Genomic DNA, 19,368 nt, shown 5'->3' with positions numbered 1-19,368 from the left:
TCCCCATCAGAACCGCTCTTCCTTTCAATGAGGCACTTACTGATGTCCTGCTTGGAAATTGGTCCAAGCCCAGCACAGTGCCTCCTGTGAACAAGACACCTCCTTGCTCCAGGAGACCCAAATTCCTCACCCAATACCCTACCCCAGAGAGCTTAGTGGTCCAAGCCTCCACCCCCCATGTAAATCCTGGCTCATTCCCATACAGGGAATCTAAGAGGCTGGACAATCTTGGAAAGAAGATGTTTTCTTCTTCCAGACTGGCACTGTGGTCTGTGAGTACTGCTGCCTTTTGGGCTGCTTTTCCCATTCGCTGTGGGATACGATTGCACAGGTGTTGCCAGAGAAGACCCAGGTAATTTTCTCTCAGGCTGTTGCCGATGGAAGGGATGCAGTGAAGTTCACCATCCATTGTGGAATGGACACCATTGACTCACTAGGCAAAGTTGTTTCTTCAGCGGAAGCCTTGCATCGCCAGGCATGTTTGAGGATAACTGGCTTTTCTGGGGATGTTCAGTCCTCACTCATGGACATGCCCTTTGATGGCTCCAGACAATGCTGATTCGGCGTTGGAGGGCTTAACGATAGCAGGGCTACCGCGATCCCCCTCTCCTTTCTGTGGCTCCTCTCCACCCTCAATCTGCCTTTTGCGCATTTCGTGGCCAAGAAAGGGGCGTGCAAGCACATCTTTACCCACCCGGCAAGGCAGCGTACAAGCTTTCCATCGTCAGCGTGGCCATGGAAATGGTTCCTACTAGCCCTGTGGGTCTGGTCGCCAGCGTTAGGGTCAGCCTACCAACCCCCCTGCAGCCGCAGCATCCAACCCCTCCTAGTTTGCCTACTTACCATCATGTGCACCCACTCAGTGTCAGAATTCGCCATCACCTGCCCTGCTGGCAGTCCATAACATCGGACAGGTGGGTTTTGTAGTTAGTCCAAAGGGGCAACTCCCTCCCCTTTGAGTCTACCCCTTATTCCATGCCACCCACTCATAACAGGATGGCAGAGGACCACCTATCTCTTCTCCAACAGGAAGTGATGGCTCTTGAGGCCAAAGGAGCCATAGAGAGATTGCCAGTGCCAGAAGTTAGTTGTGGTTGCTATTCCCGCTACTTTCTGGTGCCCAAGAAGGGTGTATGTTTTAATCCTGCCCTCGACCCATGCTCTCTAAGCTTCTTCCTCAAGAAAGATAAATTCAAGGTGGTCACTCTAGCTCAGGTACTGGTCTCTCTAGACTGGATGGTAGATTTGGACTTGCAGGACGCATTCATATACATTCCAGTCCTGCCTGCCCACAGGCATTACCTGGTGGGTCACAAGCATTTTCAGTTCATTGTGCTACCTTATGGCCTCACCAGCACCTTTTGGGTTGTTTACCAAGGTGATGGAGGTGGTTGCAGCTCATCTGTGGAGATCAGAGGTGACAGTCTTCCCTTATCTCGACGACTGTTGAAGGGGCTCACTCCAGAGTGTCGTCTCTCACCTCCAGATTACAGCAGACCTCCTGCATTCGCTGTGATTCACTATCAACGTGCCGAAGTCACCCCGGACTGCTTCTCAGACGCTCCCTTTTATCAGCGGTGTAAGGGAAATAATGCACTTTTGGGTCTATCCTCCCGAACCGCTACTCCAGGATGTTCAGGCTATGATACCTATGGTTCAGCCTCTATCCCAGATTTCGGTAAGACTGACTCCGAGGCTGCTGGGCCTCATAGCCTCCTGCATCCTACCTGCGACATGTGCCCATTGACATATGCGGGCCCTGAACTTCCAGTGGGCGCAGAATCAGGGAAATCTCACTAACAAGGTCCAGATCTTGGACGGAACTGCAAATGACCCTCAGTGGTGGCTTTCGAACCGCGATTAGATCAGCGACAGATCCCTCTCTCTTCCCCAGCCAGATCTGACAGTAGTTATAGATGCCTCACTCCTTGGATGGGGCAGCCATCTGGGAGAGGTGGCGATCAGTGGTCTGGTGTCCAGCTGAATCCGGACTCCACATCAATCTGTTGGAGCTCTGAGAAATCCGATTGGCATTGAAAGCCTTTCTACCCTCCACACAGGGAAGGCTAGTGCAAGTGTTCAGACAACACCACTGCCATGTGGTATTGCAACAAGCAGGGCGGGGTGTGGTCGTAGACCCTTTGTCATTCTGCCATGCGTTTCTGGACATGGCTGAAACGGCATGGAATATCCCTGATGATACCAAATCTGGCGGGTTCTCTGAATTCCAAGGCATATCAACCCAGTTTACGATGCCTAGCGGAACACGAATGACGTCTACATCCTGAGATGGGGTTCGGTCTCTTTAAGCAGTGGGGAGAGCTTTGCTTAAATCCGTTGGCCACTGATGAGAAGCGCAATGTCAGCAGTTCTGCACGCTGGACTTTCTAAGGCAGCTCTTCCTCAAAGACACTTATCTCGAGTGGAGCTCAGGCCTCCTGGATGTCTTTCCGCCTATACCACCTTTGCCCAGGATTCTCAAGATCAGGAACGGCCAGGTCCAAGTCATCCTTGTGGCCCCAAATTGGGCATGGAGGGTCTGGTATCCCAAGCGTGGCCATTTGTCCTCCAGTCAGGCTGCCCCTTTGTGATGATCTTCTGTCATAGCAGAAGGGGAGGGTGGGTTCTCCACCTGTATCTATTAACGATCCACCTCCGTGCGTGGAGATTGAGTGATGACAGTTTATAGCCTTTGGCCATTCGCCCTAAGTCTGTAATGTTATATTGCAGCCAGGCATCCCTCTACTAAGACGGTTTACGCCTGCCATTGGGCTACATTTGTGGCATGATGTTCAGAAAGACGCATTGATCCCCCTTCTGCCCCTATTTCTCAGGTGCTCCGGTTTCTTCTTACCCTTGCCGAGCGGGGCTCTGCTCTGGAGACTGTTAAGAGATATTTCAAATTTAATATCATTTTTATTTGAGCAAAATTTCACCCATAAAAGTAACATGAATAATACATCAATTAAAAGCAAACTTTAAAAATAGCATACAGCATTTAAAGGAAGAATAACAACGCAATTTAACACAATTATAACAGCATAGTACTTTGAACCCTTAAAGCATGCTTCAATTTGCAGCCCACATGGAAGCAAACCTCTTCATCAGCTAAAATGTCTAATTAACATGTCTAATACTACGATAATTCTTTTTAAAACGAGGCAATAAAAACATCCTGGTATATCTTTCGTAAAATTTACAAAAAAACAAAGTACACCATTTGATCGGTTTTCGCATCGCAAGCACAGGGATCAGCAGCATAATCTATTTGAAAGCAAATGGGGAAACACAACAGGTATTTGACAGTGTCAGCTCTTGAATTGAGCAGGAGTGAACATTCCCAGGATCCCAGCCACAGCTAAAGATAGTTTGTGGGGCAATTCAGAGCTATCAAGGACTGATATGCCATTACCTGCGCCTTCCCTTTTATTTTTCTAAGACCTCAGATCTCCTCATCACAATGTGCATGTGCTACATCTGTTTTTATTAAAACTAAGACATGTATCTGTCTCAATGAAAGTCCTCTGCAGGCCAATTTTGCTAAGTTCCATTTTAACATATGACCATCAAGGTATTCGAAGACCATTATCACATAGGAGGCAGTCCATTATAATATCTCTAGATAGGACTGCCTTCTCATTCTTACCGATTGACAGCCACAGTAAAATGGGCAGGCTCTTATGTTATCCCTGAGATGGTGCATACACAGCTCTTCGTGGCAAATAAAATGAGAAGTTGAAATTGGCACTGCTAAGATCGTTTGCAAATTCTATTTTCTTCTCATTGGAGCTCTCGCAATTCATAATACCCCAAACATCTACACCATAGGTCGCTGTGGGGACACATTGAGACTTGTATATCTGCATCAGGGACAAACAACAATTTGCCACCACCCCAGGGCTGTGAAAGACTAAAAAGGGAACCAATTGCCTTCAATAGTTTTTCTCTGCGTTGTATCAACGACCCAGAGGCTGAGAAAGAAACTCTTAAATACGGGAAGGTTCTTACATTGGTAGATCGATTAGGGCAGAGCGATAATGTTGAGAGGTGGCTACACCTGGGCACACAAGCCATAATGTGAGACTTGAAAAAGTTAGATTACAAATACGTTATGGCCATAAACCCAACAAAAGCATGCGCTAATAAACGCAGTGCCTTCGGGGGTGCATGCCATAAGCACTGCATCATCCCATAAAAAATGTAGGTACAAATCTTCCTCTAATCTTTTGAACAATACTGGTAATTCCCGCAAAGATAAAGATCATTAATATATCAAATGAATAAAAGGGGAGCCAGCACACAGCCTTGTCTCACACCTCTACAATCTTTATATCTTTTGATACTTCACCCTTATCACTAAATCTGACTGTAGCTCTAATGTCAGTGTGCAAATATGCAAAAAAGTGAACTATCTATCCCATGAGATGACATTCCCCACAGTTTGGAACAGCTGACACAATTAAAAACTGCACACAGATCCATAAATGGCAGGTAAAGGGATATCTATCTGCAATTTCATCTTTTCTTCAGTTGACTGACCAACCTTTCCTTTTCCAATCCCCTATTATACATAGGTTTTTGAAAGGTCTGCAACATGTTTCCTCCCACTCCCTTTGTAGTTCCCCAGTGGGATCGCAATCTCTTCCTCACCTTTCTTATGTGTGCTTCCTTTGAGCCCCTGCATTGTTGCTCACTCAGGCTCCTTACCATAAAGACGGCCTTTCTTGTGGCAATAACATCTGCCCAGATGTCAATGAGCTTCAGGGCTTGTCCTCCAAATCTCCTTATCTAAACATCTACCCAGACAAACTGGGGTACCTTTCTTTCGAAAGTGTTCACTCTTTTCATGTAGGCCAAACTATTACTCTGCCTACTTTTTATGCTCTGCCTCATCCCTCCAAGGAAGAGGAGCGACTCCACCGTCTGGACCCAAAAAGAGTGTTGTCATTCTACCTTGACTAACCTTGTGAGTTCCGCATGGGTGTCCTACTCTTCATGGGGTATGTCGGAGCCAAGAAGGGTAAGGCTGTGCAAAAGCAGACCCTCTCCATATAGATCGTGCTCTGTATTAAAATCTGCTGTGCATTCACTAATAAGCAACAGCCTGAGGGTTTGCATGCTCATTCCGCTAAAGCTGCAACCACTGCGTTAGCTCGCAGAGTTCTGGTCCTGGATAACCATCAGGCAACAACAGGGGCCTCATTGAACATGTTCACCAAACATTACTGTCTGGACAGTCAGGTCCTTAGAGATGGGCATTTTGCCCATTTGGTCCTGCAGGTCTGCCTTTTGTGAAATTGGTCCGCAGACACAACTCTGAGGAAGAATTGAGTATCTATTCTAAGGAAAGTAATCTGCGGCTAGAAGTCTCTATCAAATGAGCACGTTTTTTACCTTCAGTAATGCCTTAACTGGTACAGACGCTATCTAGCTACAGATTCCTTAACAAACACCCATCCTCTCCGCTCTGTAAGCGGATTTCTAGGGACAGGGTTTTTCCCTTTCAGTGCCCTAGTTTTCCACACCAGCCGTCAGTGTACTTCATGGCTCTGCACTTCTGCCTTGGAAAGTTGCGAAAAGCAACTGACGTCACCTACCAGTGTGTAGTTGTAGTGCTAATGAAAAATTTCCAGATCCAGTCTGATGCCTGTGGATAATTCTAAGGTAAGAAATCCGTGGCTAAATAGTCTCTACCAGATGAGGCATTACCGAAGGTAAGTGACTTGTTCTAATTCTCTATAAATTTGCCAAAGTACTCAACCATGCTAAGAAAAAAGCAACCTCTTCTTTTAAAAATGGTTCCTTCAGTCCTACAGTTGTCCATCAACTCCCTTCTAGGTGCTGCCCCTCTTCCAGAGATCCATGGCCTGGATAATTTACCTCACACACTGTAAACTTGCATTTTTCTTTCTTTTTCAAAGTCAAATCAGCCTCCAAATGTCTTTTCAATACCATCCTTACTCTGTAATTGTGTTCACTAAGACTACCTCTATAGATTAACTAATCGTCTTGGTAACACTTCACATCTTTTACTCCTTTCAACACTGATGCCATTACTCTCTGAAACACAGAGGCAGCTGATAAAAGTCCAAATGGCATCCTTTTAAACTTGAATGTCTCCATCGGAGTAATAAAAGCTGTGAGCTCTTGGAATCTTTAAACCAACTGCACCTACGCATATGTAAGTTCAAGTGTAGTAAAGGATTTTTACTCCATCCAGTGTAAAGACATTTTCATCGATATTTGGAAGTGGAAACGTTTCAACAATGACTTCCCTATTTAACACTTTTAAGTCAATACAAAGTCTCAGGTTCACACTAGCTTTTCTAACCGCTTCTATTGTAGCTAATCACTCTGTTGTCTCCACCGGTGTTATTTCCTGGTCAATTAACTTTTGTAATTCTTTATCGACCTTATCTTGAACATCCGCAGATATGCATCTTACTTTACCTACAATGTGCATTTCTCCTTTCTTTAATCTTATGCATTGTTTATAACCCTTCAAACATACTAACTTCTCTTTGAAAAGGAATGTAAACTCTGACACTAAATCATCTTGTCGTGACTCCACTTCTTGTATCTGTACCTGAGGGCTCAGCATTGAGATTGAGAGTGACTCCTAGCCAATGCTGATGTGGCCATCCAACCAAATAGTCTCCTCTCTTTGAAACATAGATTTTTCCAATTAAAAAAATATTATATTGCATCCATTAAAATATCCTGCCATGGTTGTTGGTTGCCCCTCCATAACCACCTAGACATACATCCGTAGCATGCATTTTGTTTTTCTTCTCAAACCGCTGACTGTACGTATTATTTTAAATAATGGTTACATGAGAACATGGATCAAACTTCATGGTTAGTTCCACTCAATCTATCTTCACTCTTTCACTGGGATGTTTTCCCTGAACCCTTAACTTGAAATACAGTTTCTTCACTGACTTCTTTCACTTCCTTATTCAGTTATTTTTCTGTATCTCGTTTCTACAGCATTTGCTTAAGTGACCTTTCTTTCCACAGCTGTGACAGGTTACATACAAGGCTGGACAACTCTGTGCATTAGCTCTGTGTCCACTCCTGGCACAGCGAAAACATTCACCCATGTATTTCACACGGTCAACCTTTGTCACCTCCTTGTTTTTTTTTGACACACATTACTACTTCAACCTTATCAGACTGCATGGTAAATTTTTCTTTTGTAGTTTCAATTCCAACACTCGTATCATGATATGTTCTACCCTCTTTGCTACTACAATTACTTCCTCCAAAGGTGGTTCATCCTTGAGCCATTGTTCCGCTCCTATTGTATCATTTCTGCACTTTAACACAAATTGATATCTAATACTTTCTTCCTTTGATGCCCCAAACTTACACGTGGAAGCCAGTTTTCTGAGACCTGTGACATAATACTCAACTGACTCCTATTTGCCTTGTTCACACAGTCCAAAGTGATGCCATCCCAGGATGATACTGATTCAGGGCAGGTAATGGCAATCTAGTTTTAAAGCACATATTAGAAATTCATTTACATTCCTTTGTTCTTCAGCGTTGAACTCTGGTACATTTTCTAGAGTTCCCTGAACTTCCCCACTAAGGCAATGCATTAATAATGAATGTTTACATTGTGCACTCAGATTGGTTCCACATAGTCTTGCTTAGTGCCCAAACATTTTCTTCCATTTGCTACATCTCATTGTTTCCCCTGGATTCCTCAAGAAAATGGTGGTAGTGTCACATTCTGCACCGTACCTTTTATACCTCTGCCCTTTAACTTTTATTTATAGGAACTTTCTGAACAATCAGGAGTGTTCTTGTTTTTCATAGCAAGCTGTTAATAAACATTTAATATTGACCAGCTATTTTATGCCTAAGAACTACAAGTACAGTTCTCCAACAATGATTTAGTTTTACAAAAAGTCCATATTTCAAATAATAGCGTTACTACCAAACACTGTTGCGACTTTTACACCACCAATCAGCTCTGATATGAGCAGAGTTATGGTAATGTGGGTGCACCTGTCACCGCAACACACACAGTTAAATTTGTCTGCCAGTAGTAATCATAGAACAGCATGGGCGTGCATGTCACTGCAACAGGCTCCAGATAATTTGCCTTACATAAACTCAAATTGAAAATTCAGGTGCACCGCCTGTGTTACACCCACTGCAGATACTACTGTATTACATGTAAAAAGCTGAAGTTATCCCCACCTTCCTGAAATGGCTTCCTGCCCCTTTAGATATCATAGAATTCTTCTGTTTCTAAGTAGCAATGAACCTGACAACATAAAATTGCAGAATGCTCGCTGTTGTGCGCACTTTTCTTAAGAAATTTGCCCTTGTTTTGCCACCGTAATCTACACCAATATGGCTGCACGCACACCACAATGCATGCTATTTCTACAGGTGATCTCCCTATACCTCCTGAATGTCTCAAAACGAAACACTTACCGCTTCATTGGGGTATGTTGTAATTCTGTTTTTTTTAAGCAGCGCCGCTCCTCCCAATTTGCCGCTTTTCCGATGTTGCTGACTCGGTAAGCATGACACTCAAGAAGTATTTAAGTCGCCTCATGATCCATTGGACCAAACGTTTTTCCCACTTTGTACCAGTGACACAACAGCTGTCAGCCATACAAAAGCCTTTATTATGTTGGGGTGCTAACTCCACTCAAGGTATCCCTTGTTCATCGCTATTGTAACAAGGATGAACGTGTCTAGACACAGGATTCAGGTAAGTCGAATTGGAGCTTTTATTATATGCACCTTATCTATCAGGAACCAGTAGCAATTGTTTCACTGGCTTATGAACTGCCTTATACATTTTATGTTCTACATTCTATATGGCATCACATTACAGTGTGCAGCTAGAAACCACACTCGACTCAAAACATATGTGGCGCTCCTACCACCCACATCCAGCCCTAGACACATATGGTAACTGCCGAAAGTGAATATTGCAGTCCCTGCTGATTGGATGGATCAATAAATCTTGTTGTCACGCCCCCATATAAAATCTCTCCAGAAATCAACATGGTTTTCTCACTACCTCCTTTGTGTGAAGCTTGTCTGGCTGTTTTGTTACTTTGGTACTCGTGTTCACCTGATGGCCTCCAGCTGTTAAAGTCTGCTGATTGTGAACCGTGTTGGGTGTATTGTTGTGGGTAGAATCTGGTGTTTGAGTTATCTGCATTAAATCAATGAAACGTTGTTCTACTATCTTACTGTGTGCCTGCATTATTGTGCATACATCAATATAACCATTGTTTGTTTTCAGTGGTGAATATAGCGTATTCGAACTTGTAAAGAGAGTTCATCCTTTAATCGAATACATGTTGCTTCTGCCTACCACAGCACAGTGGGTGAGCACACTAAAGCCATTGGCTGGCTTCACTCTGAACCGTGGCATGTTGTTTGTGCACATATACCTAGAGCGTAGGCCACTTCTGTGCCAGGCTTGGTGGGGCCATCTCTACGTGTTTTATATCCACCGATTCAACACAGTGATTCAGGGGTATGTTAAAAAGTAATCATTGGTCCTGTTCGACCATTATATGCCTTCCAGTCGACTAGAGTGGAGTTCACCAAAGTTGATTGTTAAAGTAGGAATTTGTTCACATTATTATCCTCATTCATCTTGCAGAAAGAGTTTCCAAATGCATAGTCTTCCCCTGGTGTCCATAGTGACTGAAGACATTGATTACACAGCCACTAACGCGTTTAATTGAAATAACTTCGTAATAAACCATTATTTATTTGATTGAGATAGTTACCCCGACATATATGGGCTGGCAATATAAGTGCATTATCTCATTTATAAAGAAAAAAAAAGTATGCGTCAGAATAAATTGTCTTTGCCCAAACAGAGTACCGCCTCAGTCAAGAAATGTGTTTATTGAATTATTTTAGGAAGTGTTCACTAAATGATTCAAGAAAATACCAAAACAAACTAAGAGCACAAGGGAATGCCTGCCTGTCTCGTAACAGTAGAAATTAAAACAAATGTGTTATAGAACGGTGCAATGAAACTTACAGTTTTCACCTTTGTCCTATTGCTTAATGTAACGCATCCACCCAACTATTAACAAAACCATCTCCCTTCTCCTGGTGATGAGCTCAATCTCTTGTAAACAAAGTCTGTCTGCTATGTAAAAAACCTTGCAGCTGGAGGACGTCCTAGCCGTTGAACGTGTGCAGTTTGTTGAAGCTCATGGAATACTTTAAAGCTCTGATTGCTTCTCTTTCTTTGGTTTCTGATAGTGCTGGCGCTGGCCGAACTGGTTGTTACATCGTGATCGACATCATGCTTGATATGGCGGAGAGAGAAGGGGTTGTGGACATATACAACTGTGTGAAGGCGCTACGGTCTCGGCGCATCAATATGGTTCAAACCGAGGTAAAATTGAGTCTTTTCTCCTGATGTACTGCACGTTCGAAAGGCATCTTTTATTTACTCTGAAACTAATTTTAAGCAAGTCGATGGAAGGTTCATCATTCTTTGAATTATAGTGAGGTGTTTAATTAGACGGGTGATAACATGTAACTCTTTCTCTTGATTTCACCCAGGAACAATACATTTTTATTCATGATGCCATCTTGGAAGCCTGTTTATGTGGGGAAACTGCCATTCCAGTCTGTGAATACAAAGCAGCCTATGTTGATATGATTAGGATTGACTCGCAGACCAACTCGTCACACCTCAAAGATGAATTTCAGGTATTGGGAACGAACGCGCAGAGAAACTTGTTTTATATCCTGCCAGTCATCAATTGTGATTTTCTTTTTTTTGGCATCACAAGGCATTGCTTCGTTTGTTAAAGCATATTAGTTATTGTAGTTTTATGCTAACGTACTGCACTTTATCGGCTGGTGTTGCTCAAAATACTCCCACAATGAATCACCCGATTTCTCAATAGTTGTTCTTTTGGACAAGTATTTAGAGACTGGCAAAAGTCACTTGGGTGCATCTTGTAGTGCCACTGATAAAAAAAAAATCCAACTGTGAGAAAAGGGTAAGTACTGAATTGATGAAAGGCTTTTGAAACTACCCACAATACTTCTTAAAGTATCATTTTGTCATTTAATAGTCAGTGTCTCTTTATAATTGCGTTTTCTATTCAAATATCCTTTTGACTAAATTAAAATTTCAAACACAATTTCAAATTATGGAACTTGATTACTTCTCCATTCACCTTACATTTAGCTTTCAAATCAATACCCGTAGGTTCCTTCTGTCTAAATTCAAATGCCACAATGTTATATTCGGATTGCTGCTGGCTCTAACCCTCTCAATGGAGGAACAGGCACTGACATTAGCTGAGTTTCTAAAGGTGGCCATCCACCATTTGCCAAGAGGGTTCCTGTAATTGAAGGTTAGTGTGTGTGTTTGAGACAGACTAAAGAAGAGATTGAAAATACACTGTAAATTAACATGTTACCACCTCCAGACAGGACTTCATATCATTTAAATGTTGATTAAGAGAAGCAGGTAGGCAATGCCCTTATTTCGCAGCCACTCATGTCTTACAATCCAGCCACCTAATGTCTAATAATCCGGCCATTTTTAGGTCTGGTTTGATATTACTGAATGTTATAACCCATTGTTACCAGTTCTATTAAATTAACATAAAGTGGGATTTTACTCCACCCAAAGGAGTTCTCTCTGTTAAGTCATACCATTGACTGTTGTAGCATTCCACCTTCTAGGAATTGCATGCACTAAAATGCATGGGGGATTTTAACATCTGAAAAGTACACCATACAATCATACCTTTTGCCACATTCAATAGTTATTCTCTTAAATGCCTTCTATTTAAAACACAATTCTGTTTTTTGAAACTTTTTCCCCAGCATTGTCAGTGTGAGTAGGGCTGTCTCAAATGTGCTAAACAGCATTGTGCATGCAAACAGTCTTATGAAGGACCTTTTTTTCATCAGCGAGCACTTTTAAAATCAGACCTATTGGCCATGCCAGTGCTTGTTCTGTTCAGCAGGCAAAAGTTGTTTTCCCGGAGTTTTATATAGTGCAAACTTGACCCAAAGGTATCCAAGCTCTTTTCATGAGCACCAGTTGTGTTACATAAGAACACTTTCATTTTTTTTGTTAGGCACAGGGAGCTTAAGTGATTTGCCCAAAATCACAGGATGTTGAGCATCGTTGCTGAGACTTGAACGCGGTTCCCCAGATTGGAGGTCGACCGCCCTAGCCGTTAGGATACATCCTCTCCCCAAATTAATTGTTGATCCAATATTGTCTCAGCCTTCAAATGTTGTGGGACTTCAATAAAACTGAACAGGCAAATCCAAATTATAAGCACTAATATATTTTTTTCTTCATCAACATTATTTATAAAACTATTAAATTATTTTAATAGTATGTAAATCAAAATGACGACAGATATTAATGCGTTATTCATTTACATCAATGTGTTTGGGTGCCTTGGCTCGGGAATCTCTCACCTACTTTAAAATAATGGCCTTGATTGCTTATTGAACCTACAATTAAACACCACATTTTACGATTCCTGCGCAAGAATTGCTCTATTACTCAAAATAAAGTATCTTAAATGGCATGCGTCCAGCAGAACAATATGGAAGGCAATGCCGATCATAGCTATGTATTTGCATTAAACACTTGATAGCAGTTGGCTCCAAATAGTGTAGCCCAGTTGTATAACACTGTGTCATTAGATAAATATAAAAAAAATCTAGCGATCTTTGTAGCTTCAAATAAGGGTTGTTTACTCTTGAGTAGGCCGTGCACCTTGATCCCAGATGGTTTAGGCGATCTACAAATTATTTTGATTTTGATACAATAATGTGTACCCATGTGCAGAGAACTTATTTTAAAGCGTAGGACTGCATATTCCTCCAAATCATAAAAAAGCAAGCAAAACACAAATGCTTTATTTGGTACATGCCAAGCTTACCATAGAAAAGTTAAAATCAGTATTCTGTTCTGAAATGAACCCTGAAACACTTTATACCTGTATCTCTGGTAGATCCCGGAGACTGCATTAGGGACACTTTAAGATTTCTTAAAATATTTTGTGCTGCAGTTTACTGGTTGGACTGCATGTAGGCCGAGTTCTGTTAGGAAGTTAGTATTGTCCCAGAGGTGGAAACACCTGATGTTTTTACTATTTCTTTTGTATAGACCCTGAATTCTGTGACTCCACGACTGCAAGCTGAAGACTGCAGTATAGCATGCTTGCCAAGGAACCATGAGAAGAACCGCTTCATGGATCTACTGCCTCCCGACAGATGCCTGCCTTTCTTAATCACTATTGATGGGGAAAGTAGCAACTACATCAACGCTGCTTTAGTGGACGTAAGACATTGCTTTCTTTTACTGTGACGTCTTCTGAGTGATCGGAGTTTAACTTTTGGTTAATTCTGTTGAAGGTGCATCCAACAAATCATGTTTAGCATGAGCCCCTATAGATTCACAGAAGTGTTGGGTTAACATGAGCTGCTTTTCTCCTTGGTAGGCTAATTGTACTCTGAAACGCAGTCTGCTTTATCATTACAGATTCACAAGCACATGTTCTGTTTGTTCATATCACCCTAAAGCATGCAAAACAGAATCTCATTCAAAATGAATGCCTGGATTCTGATTTCAGAGAGAAATTGTTTTTTTCATGAACTACATTCACGAGTAGCATTCAGAGCTTATGAGTTTTGCAGCGTGAATCTTTGTGTATTCACGATGCTGTGCATTATTCCGCCATCTATTGGTTGGGTCCGAAATTGTAAAATTTATTCTCCTTTTTTTTTTTTGTGGGCGTCGGCGTAGTACCATTTGGTGCCCTTCTGTGACATCAACGGGCTTCTTCCGGAAGCACCCACCTTTGGTAGCCATTTTCAGATTATTTTTTTCCACCATTGGGTCTGGATCAATACGGAGGAGCTCCCCAGATTGTAGAGAAGAATCGAGGAAAAAATCATCAAACGGTGTCTTCCACTTTAAACTTTAAATCAGAGACTAACGCTTTAAATTAAAGACGACCGCAGTTCGACGAAGGAAGGAGAATAAGATCTTAGACGATCGGCGAATGCGCATGCAGGGGGCTCCCTGTGCGCTGTGATGAAAAATAAGCCCTTCCAGTTTTGTAAGAACTGTCACCACAAATACGCTCAAAAGGATCAGCATCCGGTCTGCAACCTGTGCCTACTGTTGAACAATCAGTGCGACGACTGCAACGCCTGTTCCATCTTCACCTGTAGACATTGAGGGTGAGAGAAAGGCAGCGACGAGTACATTACAACATGCAAGGCCAAGGACCACCGTCATCGCTGCGAGACCTGGGCCTCTCCAGTGAGGAGAAAGATAATGTCGCTGAAGGACCAGACGGCAATGAAGACAGAGAAGTTTCGGTCTTGGAAGTCGAGAACAAGACTTCAAAGGAGGTAAGAGAGTCGTCGACCTTGAAAAAACGAGAAGAGTCTCGAAAATCAGACTCTAGACATCCAAAGGGATCCTCCGCGTCGAAACATTCGGCAAACGCAGCTGCATCCAAACAAAAACAGACCATAGGATCCTTCGATAAGGACTCCGGAACGGCGAAGGTCCTCGAAAAAGATGTCGAAAGACAGTCTGTTAAAGGACGCCTCGGCGTTGAAAAAGAGAGGCCCAAACAAACCTCGACGACCAGATCAGCGTTGACGGTCGAAAAACGTAAAGCGGAAAATCTCAACGCTGTAACACATGTGGCCGAGATAAAGAAGAAGAGAAAGAGACTCGAAGCCAAAATGGCTAATATCCTTCAATGGAAAAAAGACTTCGACGAAAGCTTGAAGCAATTCAAGATACCGCCGAAAACAAAAAATACAGACGGCGGAAAGTTGGTCCAAGAACGAATTCCGCCAAAAACACCCGAACCTATCGAAGAGGAAGATTCATTCTTCTCTGGGGAAGACGTCGAAGAAAACGAACAAACCTAGGCAGAATCGGCGATCTCGGAGAATCAAGACCTCCAATGGCAAGATCTCGATGCCGAATCACCTGAGGAGACTGTGGAATCATATCCTACAAGGCCATCACCACCAGGTGACATTGGCATGTATAATCCGGTGATTAAAAAAGCTGCAGAAACCTATGAAGTTCAGTTAGAGGAAGAAAAACCTCAATCATGTTTTTTATTAGAGACACTGATGCCTACACAATCTAGGAATCAATTCCTCCCAATGCTGCCCAGTGTCTTAGACCAGGGGAAAAAGGTATTCAAAGAGCCTGCTACATGTAAGGCTAGAACATCAAGAGCAGAGCAGAGAAGAAGTATAAACACTCCTCTAATGATCCTATATACATCAAGGATTTAGTGCCAGCTGACTCTACCATTGCCTCAACAGCAAGAAAAAGAGCCAATGTACTAACTACTGTGGAACCACCTCAAGACAAGGAAAGCCAGAGGATGAACCTTGTAGGAAGGAAGGTGGAAAGAAGCGCAGCTAACCAATGCTGCATTGTAAATTCAAATGCATTGTTGAACAGACACGCTTACCAACACTGGGAGGAGGTAGGAGAACTGTTACAAAATCTACTATAACAATTTCAGAAAAGAGCTAGCCACCTGGTAGAAGAGGGTAAAAACATTGCAAATACATGTTTGAAATCAGCCCTTGATGCTGCAGAAACATCTAGCACACAAATGATGATTGGCATCACTGAAAGGAGGAACGCATGGCTTAGAATCTCAGGCTTCAAGCCAGAAGTGCAACGCAACATTATTAAATCACCATTCAATGGGTAACAGTTGGTTAGAAGTATGGTTGATGAAAAGCTAAATCAACTAAAAAAGGACAACAAAACTGCAAGATCCATGGGGGCTGTACAGTTCACAGGCATGCGTAGAGGCCCACCATCAAAGGAGACCAGCCGGGAGAGGTACACACCAACCTGCTACCTCAAATAAAGGTTACCAACAAACATAACAAACGGTAAACCAGGGCACACAACAGGGACAGCAACAAAGCTGGCAATACCAAGGAAGATCATCCTTTCGAGGGTGTGCCCGTGGCAGAAGTCAGCCACAAAGAGGTGGACAACAAACCTCTACTAAGTGACTGCGCCCACAAAAATGTACACTCGTGAACAACAACTGTGAGAGTACAAAAAAAAAAGAAGCATATACAAAAACAAAACCAGTTTACTGTTCCTCCAACATACCACCCCAGTAGAAGGCAGGCTAAGATTTTTCCTGCAAAAATGGAGGGAAATAACCACAGACAAATGGATTTTAAACATAATACAGTACGGTTACTGCGTAGAGTTAACAAAGCAGCCCCAAACCAGGAGGTCAAAGCAAAGGACAGATCCAAAATGGGAATTATCTCACTTAGTCCAGGAGGTACAGGAGCTTCAGGGAAAGCATGCAATAGTGCACGTACCACACAAAGAAAAGAACAACCGAGTATATTCAACTTACTTCCTAATTCCAACAGTGGATGGAACATTACGGCCAATATTAGACCTGAGGTTTCTAAATAAGTGTATAAAAACACAAAGTTTAAAAATGACTACACTGCAAGAGGTGCTACTGCAATTGCAAAAAGAAGAATACATGGCAACAATAGACTTAAAGGATGCCTATTTACACATCCCAATGAACAAGAAACACAAAAGATTAAGATTTGTCATGGATAAAAAACACTACCAATTCAAAGTACTCACTTTCGTGCTGAAATCAGCACCAAGAGTGTTCACATAGTGCCTGGCAGCAGTAGCAGCACATCTCAGAAGGCAAGGAATTCACGTTTACCCATACTTGAACGACTGGTTGGTAAGAGCAAATTCTTACAGCCTATGCAAACAGCCGATACACCAAGTGAAAGAGCCACTAGTTCAGCTGGGTTTCTCAATACATTGGGAAAAATCATCACTAGAACCAGTACTCATAAAGGTCTTCTTAGGTGCAGAGATAAACACTGTGTTAGGGAAAGCATTTCTGAGCGAGAAAAGGAGATCAGCCCTATTGAAGGAGATCCATCTATACCAGAGGGGGCATCATCTCAGTGAGGACAGTGGGGAAATTACTAGGAATTATGGCCTCATGGATACATTTAGTTCCCAACATTCGTCTACACATGAGACCATTTCAAGAATGGCTCCAGACACAATGGTCACAGGCTACAGGGAGTTGGGAAGATCTAGTGGTTGTCGCAAACAGAGTTCATCAAGAGATGGTATGGTGGAACACAAGAAACATAGCACAAGGGAGACTTTTCACCCCACCAACTCCAACAGTGACCATAACAACTGATGCGTCCCTAATGGGATGGGGCGCACACATGAACAATCTCAAAGTAAGGGGATAGTGGGCACCACAGGATGCGATGAAACACACAAATACCTTGTAACTAAAAACTGTGTTGTTAGCCTTAAAATCCTTTCAGAAAGAACTCTACAGGAAAAGGGTGTTGATACAAACAGACAACATTACAACAATGTTTTACATAAACAAACAAGAAGGGACTCGTCTGTAGCACTCTCAACTCTAGCACAAGAGATTTGTAGATGGTCAATCCCAAGACAAATAAACATTTTAGCAATACACCTACTAGCGAAAGACAATATAGAAGCAGACAGACTGAGCAGGCGAGCAAGTGCAAAGAATTTTTTTAAAATGTGGACACCACAAAAAGACCTATTTGCAACACCCCACAATGCTAAATGCCAAAACTTGGCATCCAGGCAAACTTGCAACCAGTCCCTAGGGAATGCGCTATGGATAGACTGGTCAGGGATATTTGCGTATGCTTTTCCCCAATACCATTACTGAACAGAGTGGTCAGCAAATGCAGGATCAGCAAAATGACAATGTTCCTCATCGCACCACAATGGGCCAGACAGACTTAGTTCCCGAAACTAATGGAGATTTCTCAGGGAACAATGCACAAACTTCCAAAAAGGAAAGATTTGCCAACAAAGCAAAACGGGAAAGTGCTTCATCCCAAACCAGAAAGCCTAGGCCTATCGGCATGGCTCCTGAAGACTTGGAATTCGCACATCTCAAACTACCAGAAAGCACAATAGCTGTCCTAAGAGAAGCTAGGAAACCAACAAGAAAATGTTATACAGCAAAATGGAAAAGATACACAATGGTGTCTTAAAAAGCATCTTTCAAGGAAGATTACAAAAGAAAGAACAGTGCTAAAGTACCTGACACATTTACTACAAAGTAGATTGTTTTACACCACTAAAAGTACACTTAGCAGCAATTATAGCGTATACAAGAGAGAAAACATGGAAGAGTTTCTTCCCCTCGCATGTGGTCAAAAGATTCCTAGAAGTAGCAAAAAGAATTGCACCACCTAAAATGGTACCAGCACCAACATGGAATCTGAACATAGTTCTAGCACAAATTATGAAAGCACCTTTTGAACCACTACACAAAGTAAGGCTACAAATGCTCACAATAAAAACTGCATTTTTAAGGCAAATACATCACTACGTAGAGTTAACGAACTACAGGCACTAACACTACAAGAACCCTACTTCCAAATACATAGTAACAGGATTGTCACGCGAACAGATCCGCAGCTCATACCAAAGATGGTATCAAGATTCAACATAAATCCGAGTATACAGATACCAGATACCAAGCATGGCCATATGCAAATCAGTCTGACCCTGTGCCTCATGGGAACAGTCCAGCCCGAACTGCCAAGCGATGCCTTCCCTGGACCTGAAACAAGCTTCCAGGGACCGGTTTCTGTCATTTCAGCCATCTTCACCCCGGCTTGCTTGAATCCAGTGGCAAAGTGAGCAAGGGACTCACGTCTGAGCATACCCCGCCAACTTATGGCGAACAAAGTGGTACAAAAGGGGGTGGTGATGGACAGAGCATCTGAACCCATCAAACACTCACACCCAGTCAACAGATCTGGGTTTAATCCATCACCGTTATTTAGCCCATTCTGCCACCCCAGTTCAGACATGGCCATATGCAAATCGGTCCCAGGATGCTTGTTTCCGCTCCAGGGAAGGCATGGCTTGGCAGTTCGGGCTGGACTGTTCCCATGAGGCACAGGGTCAGACTGATTTGCATATGGCCTAACTCTCTAGAATGGTTGACGCATTTGCGCAATCCACCCACTTCTTCATTCCCTATAAAAAGCTTAGGTATGTGGCTTAGCAGTTCCCTTTCTATGGATGCACAAGCAAAAATACCTTGCTGCAACCTGATTTAGCATCCTCAGAACTCTGTGCAAAATCTTAGATCTTTTTCTTTTACTCTTCTCCTCCAGAAGAATTGTGGTCCAATCTCAGATTCTCTCTCGCCTGGATTATGGGAACTCCCTATACCTAGGTGGGGTGTTGGGAAAGGAAAAGGGGGTCGCCTGGGGGGTGCAGGTGGTGCCTCCCCC

General features: G+C 42.8%; 1 protein-coding gene across 14 annotated transcripts in view; it reads left to right on the top strand.

The window, feature by feature from the left end:
* PTPRK (protein tyrosine phosphatase receptor type K) overlaps positions 1-19,368 on the top strand; it is a 1,613,435-nt gene that overhangs the window by 1,514,423 nt on the left and 79,644 nt on the right. For all 14 annotated transcript variants that reach the window (XM_078648913.1, XM_078648910.1, XM_078648911.1 and 11 more), the window contains 3 exons: positions 10,261-10,396; positions 10,567-10,716; positions 13,157-13,330. In XM_078648913.1, the coding sequence (XP_078505039.1) occupies positions 10,261-10,396; positions 10,567-10,716; positions 13,157-13,330 (460 nt within the window). The remainder of the gene's footprint in view (positions 1-10,260; positions 10,397-10,566; positions 10,717-13,156; positions 13,331-19,368) is intronic.

Source organism: Lissotriton helveticus, chromosome 6 (assembly GCF_964261635.1).
Source record: "Lissotriton helveticus chromosome 6, aLisHel1.1, whole genome shotgun sequence".
Lineage (NCBI taxonomy): Eukaryota > Metazoa > Chordata > Amphibia > Caudata > Salamandridae > Lissotriton > Lissotriton helveticus.
The sequence above is the reverse complement of the archived record's forward strand: the minus strand, read 5'-3'. Positions and strand labels throughout refer to the sequence as shown.